General features: G+C 39.5%; 1 protein-coding gene across 1 annotated transcript in view; it reads left to right on the top strand.

Annotated features, from left to right (window-relative positions):
• The window catches only part of LOC114448048 (semaphorin-7A), a 33,964-nt gene that overhangs the window by 5,649 nt on the left and 15,077 nt on the right, over nt 1-13,238 (top strand). Inside the window, exons 2-9 of the mRNA XM_028424690.1 lie at nt 1,104-1,243; nt 2,542-2,604; nt 5,892-5,987; nt 6,225-6,327; nt 8,881-8,988; nt 10,701-10,840; nt 12,167-12,339; nt 12,956-13,064. Of these exons, the coding sequence (XP_028280491.1) occupies nt 1,104-1,243; nt 2,542-2,604; nt 5,892-5,987; nt 6,225-6,327; nt 8,881-8,988; nt 10,701-10,840; nt 12,167-12,339; nt 12,956-13,064 (932 nt within the window). The remainder of the gene's footprint in view (nt 1-1,103; nt 1,244-2,541; nt 2,605-5,891; nt 5,988-6,224; nt 6,328-8,880; nt 8,989-10,700; nt 10,841-12,166; nt 12,340-12,955; nt 13,065-13,238) is intronic.

Here is a 13,238-nt window from a genome sequence, read left to right as displayed (position 1 = left end):
ATGCGAAGCCGCAAAGGGCAATCATGTCGCATGGAGTGTTTTTGTAAATTAAATCGGCTTATAGTCAGAAATTCTTCAGGCTGGTTCCCATGTTGACTGGAGATTAAAAAGCAAAGAATGTCTCTGTGGTGTCAGACCCTCAAGACTTTGATTAAACCTGCTTTTTGCAGCTCAGGAAACCTAGTCATGATCAAATGTTATTAAGACAAACAACAAGTTATAACTTTTTTTTTGCTGTGTCATTATTTATTCAGCAAAAATTAAGCCAAAAAGACAAAAACCTGTTCAATACTTAGTGTCCCTTTACAGCTTCCATAGTATTTAATAGTGTGGTGTGCAGCAGGTGCTGATGATCAGTCCTTGATGAATTGATCATCAGCAGTGTACAGACCTCTATAAAAACAGATGTTCTAGAGCATTCAGGTGTGTGTTAACACAATGACAAGAGAGAAAGACATAAACAATGGTGAGAGGAAGCTGTTGCTGCACATCAATCTGGAAAGACTTCTAAAACCATTTTAAACTATTTGGAGTTCCACGTTCTACAAAGAAAGATTATTCTCAAGAGACATTACATTCAAGACAGGGTTGAAGGGTTACCAGGAGAAAGACTCTTCTGTGTAAAAAGCACATGGAAGCAAGACCGAGGTTCACTAAACTGAACAACACTTGTGGAACAACGTCCTATGGACACATGAGACCAAAGTGGGGTTGTTTTGGACTTAATGGGGGACCTGGATCCCTTGCAGTCATTGAGTGGACCATGAACTCCTCTTTATACCAGAAATGTGAGTCCATCTGTCTGACAGTTAAAGCTTGGGGGAAACTGGCTCATACAACAGAACAATGTTCCAAAGCACAGCAGCAAATCTACATCAGAATGACTGAAAAAAAAAGAATCAGGGTTTTGGAGTGGACCAGTCACATGCCAAACTGCCAACTAGATGTTTTTGTAGGACCTTAAGAAAATTGTTTACTAAGTTTTTTTTTTTCTTTTTTGTTTAGCTCTTGTCAATAATGTTATATCTTAAAGAAACATATATATTCAAAACAACACTTTACTGCATGAGTTGACTTGTATGTTCTTTTTGTTTGACCCTCAGAGACGTCCAGATTCCACTTCACCAAACCTGAGAACTACATCAGCATGTACCACGAGGAAGGGAGTGACATGCTGTATGTTGGCGGCCAGGCAGTCATCTACGTGTTGACATTCACAGACAGAGGTGTCCGTGAAATTCAGGTAATTTAAGCTCATTTTTCTGTTTTTGTAATCCATGTCAAAAACTCATTTGGTAACTAAGTCTGAAAAAATAAATAGGCAGGTTAATTTAAATTATTTAATGAAAGAATCCGTTTTTTTGTTTTGTTTTTTATTGACAACATATGACAGGCCAACCAGAGCACCAAGATGTGACTCAATTCGATGACCCAAAAACAAACAAACAAACAACAGTGTAATGATAATAAAATAGTGTTGTAAGAAAATAATAATATTTATTGATTTTTTAAATTTTTTTGTAATGTGTGAATACGTAATACAATATTTTCCAATACAAGAGCCTCAATTTCAGTGTTTCTTTTTTCACTTTCTCAGAATAAAAGCCAACACTAACCATTAGATCTATGCTAGGTTAGCTTAGCCACATACAGGCCTGTGACACAGTTCACCTACATTTGCAGATATTGAAACTAAAACTACGAGGGGGATGACAACAGTTTTGCAAAAAAAATAAAATAAAATCTATGTAAAAATGTGTGAGCAGTGACATAAAAACAGATACCTCCTGTTGTGAGGAAGACATGGTAAACCAGACAGGACAGTGAGAGAACATGCTGCTGACCCAGTACTGGCCAGATGAAGTTAGGTCATGCTTAACGATGCTACTGTTCCCCAGGTGATGAGAGGAAACATAATTCACTGAACTAATTATGTCAACATAGGCTTGAGAGCACACAGTGTGTGTGTGTAGGGTGGGTGGGCGGGGGGCCTGTCCAATCAAACAGGCTGTACTGTATACTGGGAGCTTTAGCCGATAAAAATATGACATGTTTTTGAGAGTGTTGATAGGGTTTATGTTAGGTTTTCATAAGATGTAGAGGTTGGTGATGTGTTTCTTAAAAGCAGAGACAGCTTGTGAAAACGAGTCATAAGGCATTCCTTTTTAGAATTTTGACAGTCTTAGAGGTAGATATTTTTTAATAAATGGTGTACCAAGGTTTGTAAGATTCAAGGGTAGTTTCCATAAAAGGACTAATTAATTCTGCCTCTTTGTACTGCGCTATTTTACTGCTTTTCTACCATATTCTGAGAGCAACAAGTTCATGGAAATTCTTGTAGGATCGAAAGAAAGAACTTCATGGAAAACGAGTATAGTCTAAGAAAAAGAAAGGCTGACACAAATGATGAAAAATGCAGCAGCGTTATCTAACAAGCTTCAACGTTTTCTGTGCTTTAGAAGCTGCAGAAAGGTCGCCGTATTCACGCAGTAACAGAGCAGTGTGAAATAACACATACTAAACATTTCCCTCCTCCCACAGATCCCAGTGGCATCGGATCAGACTGCGATTGATACCTGCAAGGCAAAGGCCGCACCACTTGAGGTAGAAACTCATCCTGGCTGTCAGCACCTCCAGCACTTCTGCATATTCCCGTCATGGGTGCATTGCCATCCAATCTCTCATCACCATCAGCATCATCATCATCGTTGTGATTATCGTCATCTGCAGTGAGGTTTTGTGCTACATCTTTGCAGCTCAGATTCACTGTTCTGGTTCTAAACAGACCAAATAAGTCAAATGAACACAGTGGAAAGATTCAATAAGTGATGAAGATGAAATTGTAATGAATTCAGATGAGGTAAAATTACACAGGAGACAGCTTCCCCTCAAAAACAAACACCGTACACCCCCGCGAGCAGCTGATAATTGCAGTGGATAATTTAATGTTGTTCCACAGAGAGATGGAGATGATGGAAGGATTTTATTTAGTAAAATGACTAAGGTAAAGGCAAAGCTTCAGCTGCAAAATTGCATGTCTCCTTGGCAACAACATCAATTACAGGGAGGGATTTGTAGCCTAAGGTGGAAGGTGTTAAAAAAACAGTCTGGGAAAGACTTCCGGTTTATCATGTTGCCTAGCAACCTAAAATTAACATTAAAAAGTTTACTCTTCAGGATGCAGTTCACTGTATCTAACCAGCACCAAAGTGCAATGGATGCAGGGCCACAAAGGATCTACCTGATGCATCCTTTGTTGCCATGGTAACACTTGTTAGCTGTATTTGAACCCTGGAAATGTTACAGGATTGTCACTGTTGTGTTAAAGTCTAAAAAAGCAGCTCCTAACTTATGAATAAATTCACCTCTTTTGTTTCTCTGAGAAATCTGAGGTTACAGTTAAAAGTACAGTTTACCCAAAAATCAAATAATTATGTTATCATTTTGGCCTGTATTTATACATGTAGATTGTTTCAGTGATTGTTGCAGATGGCTTTAGATTTCTGCTGTCTTTCCAATGTAATTAATCAAGATATCCCAAATGGCAAAAATTTCCATTGTGATGATTTTATATGAGTGGAAATTACTGGACACAGAATGTTGTTACTGCAGTTTTAGGCCTTAGTTGTAGGACATTGAGATGCATTCAAACACTGTTGAAAAGTTCATTCATTCTGGATCAATTCTTTTGTATGATGACTGGCATTATTTTGGCTATTACAGAAAATAAAGAAAGAAAGAAAGAAAAAGCATAGCATTTCAAACCTATAGGCAGTTATTTAAAAAAAAATGCAATTAGCAAATTAATTTTTGGTCACAATTGCTAATCACATTAGGACATATGACAGTCTGATGATTAAAGTCCAGCTGACAGCAGAGTGTTTTAGGACTGATATTTGAATAATCATACCCTCGATCTGGTTCTCACCTACGGCTAGTGTGGTCTCAAAAACCTGTCCTTTCAGACCACTCATTAATAACTTTTGTATTCACTCTCACGGACCTATCAGATGTCTGTCTGAAAACGCTGTATCACAGTTTAGGACAGCAATCCTACCAGTACTCCCCACAGTCCTATGTATAAATACTAAAGGGGGTACCAACCTAAATATTACTCCTGCAGAAATTGTCAACAACACTGCAGACACATTACACTCAGTTTTAGACAGCATTGCTCCACTGAAGAAGAAAACTATAAATCAGAAGAGGCTAGCTCTGTGGTATAACTCAAATATCCGATCAACGGACTACACAAAGGATGGAGAGGAAGTGGCAGTCCTCTAAATCAGATGACTCCCAGAGGGCCTGGAGAGACAGTTTACTGACATATAAGAAGGCCTGCTGTAAAGCTAGGACAGCTTACTATTCATCACTAGTAGAAGAAAACATACAGATAAAATCACTAATATTAGAGAACAAATCAACAATTAATCTTTTTGTGACTGCCAAGGATACACGGCCACAGCCTGAAGAAACAGATCCGTTATGTCTTTAGGACACAAAGGACTGGATGACCTCAAATTTTTTACTATTAAACTCAGACTAAACTGAGGTCATTGTTTTTGCCTCCAACATCTTATCTGATAACATTTTCTCTCTGGATGGACTTTGGCCTCCAGTACGACTGTGAGGAACCTCGGAGTTATCTTTGATCAAGACATGTCATTTGTCTTTCATATTAAACAGATCTCTAAGACCGCCTTCTTCCACCTCCGTAATATTTCTAAGAGCAGGAGCATCCTCTCTCAGAGTGATGCTGATGCTGATGCTTCTAGACTGGACTACTGCAACTCTCCTGCTGTCTGGATGTCCACATTACTTCATGTCTCGCTTGTAGCGTCTCTTCACTGGCTCCCAGTGGGCTCAACAATACACTTCAAGATCCTTCTTCTTACCTAGAAGGCTCTACATGGACTGGGAGGATGAGCTTTTAGCTATCAGGCACCGCTACTATGGAACCAGTTACCAATCTGGGTCCGAGAGGCAGACACTGCCTCCACTTTTAAGACCAGACTTAAAATCTTTCTGTATGACTAGTCTAAACCATTATAGTGTGTAGAGAAGTTAGGTATAGATACGGTCACTTGTTGACATGGCCAAAACTTTTCTGTCATTCTGCCAAATAGAATCGAGCAACTCACCTTCACCATTTACACTCACTCTGTTCCACATTTTAGTTTGGACAAGTTAAAATCACAGCCCAAAGAACAGAAACTTACATCCAACACCATTAGAAAAAAAGAAAAGAAAAAAAAACCCATCTCAGCTCACCCACCCGCCTACACATCCACCTACACACACTTACACAAGCTCTGGCCCTGTGTTTTTTTGGATGTAGAGATGCACTTCCACTACCTCCTGAGACCCATCTGGATTTGTGATTTGGATGAAGTGTGTGTGTGCACCAATATGGACTTGGGTCCATTTTTCATCCTCCCATCTGTGTGACTTCTCGAAGGATAGCAGTCCATTTTCTGTTGTAGATGAGAGTATTGCAGTGTTGCACTGCAGGTCTGAGCCTCCTGTGTGTTGTCTGCCAAACTGTTTCAGAACATGGAGAGCTTCCAATTTGTTGTTTATTTATTTTTTTAAATCTCTTTCTCTCTGAGCAATCCGCTTTTTTCTCTCTCCCATAATCTGCTTGGTGCTGTGCTCTTGCTTTGTTTCTCCACCTTTCTCTCATCCTTCTCTTTGGCTTTTCAGTCCCATGTCTTGTTTCCCCCCCTGTCCCTTTGTGCCATCTATCTAATCACTTTTTCACGTAACGTCCTCTCTCTTGTAATCTGTAATCCCTCTTACCCATCTGTGTGTTTTCCTCCCTTTTCCCCTCTTTCTTCTGCATCATTTTCTGCCTTTGTCCCTTACTCCTACTTCTTTTCATTTCCTAACAGCTGGAGTGTGACAATTTCATCACCGTCATTCAGAAAGTAAACGACTCATTCGTAGTGTGCGGAACAAATGCTGGAAGCCCCAGGTGCTGGATGCTGGTAAGAGATTCGTACCCTACTTTTTTTTTGGTTCACATAGAGTCTGAGGAGTCCCAAGATCAATGGCAATTAAGGGTTCATTTATTTCCTCTTCCTGTTTGTCAGGAGCTATTTATTACCTCAGAGGATGTTTTCACCAAGTTGAAATTTTTCTTGTGATACAGTGATAATGTAATACATTGTGAAACCATGTTTAAAACTCCAGACTCAAATATCGTCCTTTCCCCCCTCTCCAAGGTAAATGACACGGTTCTGACTGATGTTCAGGGCTACCAGATAGCATCCCCCTCTGATATAACACCACCCTACCCGTCCCAGAAGTCCATCACCTTGTCTTCAGGTAAACATAAGACAGTATCCATATTTTTGTATCTGTGTTGTTTTATATGTGAATGCAGTGCTATGAAACATTCTTAACAAAGAGTGAAGAACATCAGTTGTAGGTACCATACAGGTGTGCTAAGTGGAGCTGCATTGTAGGTCACAGAGAAGAAGTGTTAGTTCACTAGATGACACAAGCCAGAAATGAGTATAAAAATGAAAGGATTGTCTTCAGTCACAACAGTATGAAACAGTAAGAGGGATAAAAACAATCCATTTTTAACATTAGAATCATGTAAGCATACACAACAGACCATGAAACTACAACAGCCAAAACAAGGTAATAAAATCATCTAGTGTGTAGCCAGCCTTAGGCATTAGCACTGCCTAAGGCTGGCTACACACTAGATGTTAGATCTTATTGTTCTTATGCCTGAAATTCGCCCAAACTTTGCACAAAACTTCACTACACAGTGTTAAAAAAAAAAATTATTTTTATAACTTCTACATATCGATTTACACTCTTGTTCTGCACGTCAACTAAGAAAAAGTGTGAAGTTCAGGAATCTTAGTTGTGCTTAAGAAGTGCAGATTTTTTTTCACATAATTTTGTTAGTGCAAACAGTTTAAGTTAGGCAAATTAAAGAAAGTGTAGTTGCATTTTTTTTTTATAATTCAGATGCATACATAGACCTTTGGAAATTTCAGTCTGCAAATTGTGACTGGAGTTATGCAAGTTCTTTATTATCGTTCCAGTTCCAATGGATTACAATGTGTTGTTCTAGGAGCACAACTTTTATTTTGAAAGGTAGTAGATATAAATGGTTTGAAATTGGAACAGAACTTGAGAAAATGGGTGCCCTTAAATGAATAGAATTTGCATGAATTTGCCATCATACAGTAATTGCTGGTATGACAGGCCTCCAGCAGTGACACAGTAATATAATCATTACTTGTGGAAGAAATGAATGAGGAAACTGGGGAGTAACGATTCTATTTTTTGAAGTCTTCATAATTTAGTTTTGTAAAAGTGTCACCATTTCAGAAGACTTACCTTTTTTTTGACACATCTTATTTTGGAACAAGGCACCTTCGGCCCTTTATTTTAATTTGCTCATTTGTGTCAGGTTCAGCGGAGCGACACTCAGATCCCAGGAGCGATGTGTCTCTTATTATCACCTTTTATTCATATGGTGCAAATGAGCCAGCACTTCTATCCGAAGGTGTAGTGGGTTCACGTTGATCTATGGACTATAGTGTCAACTCTTAGGCTACTGAGAATGTGTTCAAAGTCCTGAAAGGGACTGGGAGAGTTTCTGGAGAATCTTTCTGAGAAAACAAGTAAAGATAAACCTGATGATGACATTTGGCTTTTTTGGGAAGTAGGTCTGTCCTCTGAAACATCTTGACAGGCGCTCCTTTCTGATCTAGCTTCTTCAACACCACACATTTAGCGTATATTTTGTACCTGTGATCCTGGTCAGAGTACTGCATGTAGCTGCTAATAAATTCAGCTAAGGTGAGAGAACATATTACAATGTGAAAACTACTGCCAAACACTGATTTAAGATGATTTGGATGCAAAAAATTTTAAAATCTCACAAAAGTTTCATGGGGTCTCTCCATTGTTACTTCCTGCCAGATGGTTGTGACATGTTTTGGATCATGTACATATGTGATTTTTGTGTAGCTTCGTCATAATGCCAAACACGCCGGACTCGCCATGTGCCATTGTGTATTCAAAAAAACAACAAAACATAGATGGCATATCAAAAATGGTGAACACCCTTGTGTTTTTAGTTTAGGCTAATTAATGTGAATAAAGAGCGCTAATAAAACACTTCATTGGTTTCACTAGGATTTTACTGCCTTGCTCCTCTTCACGCACTGTCTGCTTTAATTGCGTGATTATTGGGCACTACATCAGATTAAGGTAAATGGAGATGTTTGTAATTAAAGCGACCTTTCAGTAGTCACAGCGATGAGAGACACACACACAGTGATCGTCTTGTTTGTTAAACTGCTTAAAGCAGATGGATTGGGAGTAGATGTAGTAGGAGTAGATGCTCAAATCAGTGAAAGGTTACTTTGCACTACAGGAGGCCCCTCTAGAGAGAGAGGGGTGGGGTGGGGGGATTGATCGTGGAAGCAACGAGGCGGACCTTTGCTCAACATTCAAATAACGATCAGCCCTGATTATGATGTTGCTGCCGTGATTTCGAATGCTTCCCCCTCCTCTGCATCGCTATGGAGACAGAACTCTAAGTGGGGTTCTCTCTACGGTGATTGGTGGCTGCTCATGCATTCCGCCTTGATGTCTTCTTTGCCTTTACTCTCCTGCTTTTTCATTCTGTCTGTGTCCTCTCGGGCCCTCTTTTTTTCCCCACTATCCTGCTTTGTGTTTAATGTTCTCTTCTCTCCTTTAGCCTCAGTCCATCCCCCCTCTGTGTCACTTCAATTTCTCTTCCTCTCCATCTGAACCTTGTACCAATACATCAAACTCAGTGCCACTTCTTTCTCTCTGTTCACTGTCTCTCCTCTGTCTTCTCCCTGTCTGTCCTTCCTCCCTCAGATGGCAATCTGTACTCCGCGATATCTTCGGTGGGAGGTCATGCCGGCTCAATCCGACGTACGTTTGGCTCCCAGAAACTCCTGAAGACGGAGAACATTTGGCTGCTGAGTGAGTAGGAGGATGAGAAGGGGAATTGTGCAGGAACCATACAGGTTTAAACTAATGCATATGGAGATGGTGGGTGGTACTCTGTAAATCATATACTATCATTTCCATGGGAGAAAAAAAAACATGTAGCTAGGCATGTTCACTGTCAGTGTCAGAAACAGTTTAAATTTAATCTGTTGACATTGTTCAGTTTAATAATAGAAATACTGTTAAACTCTTTTCAAAACAACAACCTATAACCTTTTTACTGTTATTTGTTTAGCAAAAATGAAGCCAAAAAACCTGTGTTCAATACTGTGTCCCCTCTTACTACTTTCATAGGATTTAATTGTGTGAGCTGCAGCAGGTGCTGCTGATCATCAGTCCTTGATGAATTGACCATCAGCAGGTTTACAGACATCTATAAAAACAGATGTTTTGGCAGTTTGCTGCTCTGGAACATTCAGGTGTGTGTTAACACAATGGCAAGAGAGAAAGACATAAACTAATAAGAGGTCTGTGCATAAGTGAATGCCCAAAATCCATAATGGCCTGAAGTAATGTTGTGAAGCAGAATGGACCATAACTTGAAGTTGCTGCTGCTAAATGTGGATCTACAAGCTGTTCAATCATAGAGGGACACTCCAAGACCAATATGCTTCTTCTTGATCAATCCTTTGTTGCCTTGGCTGGGTATTTTGGATCATTGTCATGCTGGATGCTTATCATGGCCCATTTTCAATGCCCTGGCTTACCCAAGATTTGATGGTACATGACCCCATCCATCCTTCCCTTGGCAGAAAAACAGCCGGACGGTGTTCTTAGAGTAAGTATTCCTCCTCCTTCAAACAAGGCGAGTTGAGTTGATGACATAGAGCTGGATTTTGGTTTCATCTGACCAAAACACTTTCATCTAGTCCTTCTCTGAGTCATTCAGATGTTCAGTGGCAAACTTCAAACTGGCCTGTACATGTCCTCTCTCGAACAAGGGGACCTTGTGTGCAGGATTGTAGTCCTTCACGGTGTAGTGTGTTACCGACTGTCTTCTTGGTGACTGTGGTCCCAGCTGCCTTGAGATCATTGACGGGTTCCTCCCAAGTAGTTCTGGGCTGATTCCTCACCGTTCTCTTATCATTGAAACTCCACAAGGTGAGATCTTTCATGGAGCTCCAGACCGAGTTAGACTGGCAGTTATTTTATGTCTCTTCCATTTGTGAATACTGGCACCAACTGTTGTCATCTTCTCACCCAGCTGCTTGGAGATAGTCTTGTAGTCTATTCCAGCCTTGTGTAGGTCCACAGTCTTGTCCCTGACATCCTTTAAAAGCTCTTTGGTCTTGGTCATGGTGAAGAGTTTGGAATCTGGGTTGATTGATTGCTGTGGACAAGGGTCTTTTATACAGGAGCAGAAATCTTGCCGATAGGAGATCAAATACTTCATTCATAAAAATGTGAAATAATAAATAAACATTTTTAAATGTTCTGGATTTTTGTTATGGTTCTGTTACTGCTGACTGTTCAAATAAACCTACCATTCCAATTATAGCCTGATCATTTCTTTGTTAGTGGGCAAACCTACCAAATCAGCAGGGGTTCAAGCCATTTGTTCGTATTGTACATTTTTTATGGCTTCATTTTTGCTAAATACATAATGGAACAGAGGAAACAATATGTTGCCTAATAATAAGAACAACAAGGATTACTAACTTGGTTGTATCACTTCTTATTTCCAGATCCTCAGTTTGCTGGTGCAGCTATTATCCCTTCTGAACAAAAGTTCAGGGAGGAGATCTACTTCTTTTTCAGCGAGATGAACAAAACAGCCAGAGTGGATGAGGAGCCATATAGAGCCCGCATAGGTCGCATCTGCACGGTAAGATAAAATAATGTGCCACCTGTGGGGAGAAAAAATAGTCCAAGGCTTTTCTCCTCTTGCAACCTCTACATGAATCTGAGTTGTGGGAGTGTTTTATCTGAATAATTTAGAAGTCTTGAGATCTCAAATATGAATTTTTCAACAATTGTTGCTGCTTTTCTACTATTACTGTTGTTTGGTTCATACTGCCTTTTGTTGTGCTACACACAGTATATCAGATAGTTGTGTAAGGACAAACTTGTGAAAGTAGGTTAAAACTTGTGAAACTTTCCAATCAGCGATGCGAAAGCATGGCTAATTAGCTATCAAAGGCAAACACCTGCTGCCTGGTTTGAATTAATTTAGACATTAAATCTCCAAATTAAACATACCCTAATAGTTTAGAAAAGGATTAGTCATCTCATGTATTTATAGATGCTAATTGTTGGCACTTTTTTCATTCATTTAATATAGCGAGAGAGATGGAGTTTACCTGTTTTTTATACCTGCAAACAAGAAGAAATACTAAGCAGTAGATGATGAAAAAAAGCATGGAAGAACATAGACATAGGGACAATTTAAAGCATTTTGTAACATTTTATTCCTTCAAGGACTCATGCTACACTGTTGCTACAGTAACGATTTCACATACATACATTCCATACAGTCGAGATTCCACAGATAATCTCACATAAACTTGTGTGATGAAGCATAACTTCACAAGGAAAATGAATATGGAGGACAAATATTGAAGATGTTCAGCTTAGCCCATTCACCAGTCTGGCATAAAGGGTCTCAGGTTGTTGCCTTATTTCCTGAAAAGCATGCAATATCTGGTTGGTGACAACTGCTTTGCTCTCATTGGCTATTGTGGGTATTCAAAGGCAGCCCAATCAGGCGTCATCTGTATATAGTATTAGTTGGATATTGGGAATTCTCTGCCTTGATTAGGAGAACCAAAATAACCAAAATCAGAGCTAAAATCCAGCCTAAAAGTACAACTTATCTATCTAGCAACTGATACAAGTCTGTGCCCTGCAGATGCTTTTGTGTTTTTCTGTTTTGTGTCCTACTTTTCTAAATGCACCCTCATGTTGCTTGTAAAAGCGAATTGTTAGAGGGCACCTTTAACAAAGCCAGACTTTGTGTTTCCACCTGCCTGCAGTTGTTGTGCTAAACTAGGTTACACACGTCGAATCAGTCTGAATGCTCTGAGACAACACAAACAAACTGGGTATGAAAGGAGACCAAGGAGGACCAAGGAGTCCTACTGCTCCAGGTTAGGAGCATGATATCATGATATCAAGCATTCTGGCAACCCGGCATCCCCTCTGTTACTTTCAGGTGGATGAAGGTGGCACCAAAAGCCTGCTGTCTGAATCTTGGACCACCTTCTTCAAGGCACGGGTGATGTGCGGTGCAGGAAATACTCAGCAGCAGTACAACAACTTAAGGCAGGCAGTGGTGCTGACAGCGCAGAGGGCCGGGGTCTTGTATGGCTTGTTCTCTAATGCATGGTAAGCCAGAGATTAAATAACTAAAGTGAAATTATAAGAGGAAAAAATTTATCCACCATACATAGAACTCTATTCAGAGGATTAGAAACATTATAATAATATAACACATATAACCAAAGTTGCCTGATTGAGTCATAATGCCTCAAATGAAATATATAATCTGCTGAATATTGTGCAGTTCTAATTAAAAAACTTAAATAAATCACTTAGGGGTCATGGCAAAACCTCATTTTTTTGGTATATTGACTTTGTGTGGCTTCATTTAAGGCAAACAAAGGGCATTTATTTGAATGCAGTAACATTAATTGCCCTCAACACTCAAAATAGTTGATTCCAAGTCTGCCTGTGCATGCAGGTGCACACCAACAATTTGCATTAAAGAAATATTTAAGATGATTTTAATCATTTAAACATCAAAATACAACAGATTAAATGGTTTTGGCTATGTGCAGATGATCACAAGGCAGATTACAGAAAAACACATTTATGATAATTACACTAAATCCTGCATTAGTAACACATTAGTCGCAGACACAGAAATACTTGTCTCTCATTATCATTTGTTGTGCCTGTATTGTGGATGTAATTACTTTTTTTTTCTCCCACCTTCCCTTAGGGGCAAAACCGTTATCTGTGCCTACTCCATTGAAGATATTGACCGAGCCTTTTCTACATCTAAACTGAAGGGCTACAGCAGTTCATTTACTGGAACTCGCCCTGGGATGGTAAGAAAAGTGCTTTTTTGTTGTTGTTTTTTTTTCATAAAAAAAACGAGACAGCATATATTCCAAAGAGGAAATGATAGAAGGCCTGGGTTAATAAAAGAGAAGCAATTTTGAGCCTGTTGTCTAAGGGCGTTTTGTTTATTCAAGTGGCCAGTCTGGGTTGAATAGATGGCA

The sequence above is a fragment of the Parambassis ranga genome, chromosome 16, assembly GCF_900634625.1.
Source record: "Parambassis ranga chromosome 16, fParRan2.1, whole genome shotgun sequence".
Classification (NCBI taxonomy): Eukaryota; Metazoa; Chordata; class Actinopteri; family Ambassidae; genus Parambassis; species Parambassis ranga.
This window is presented reverse-complemented; position numbering and strand designations above follow the sequence as displayed.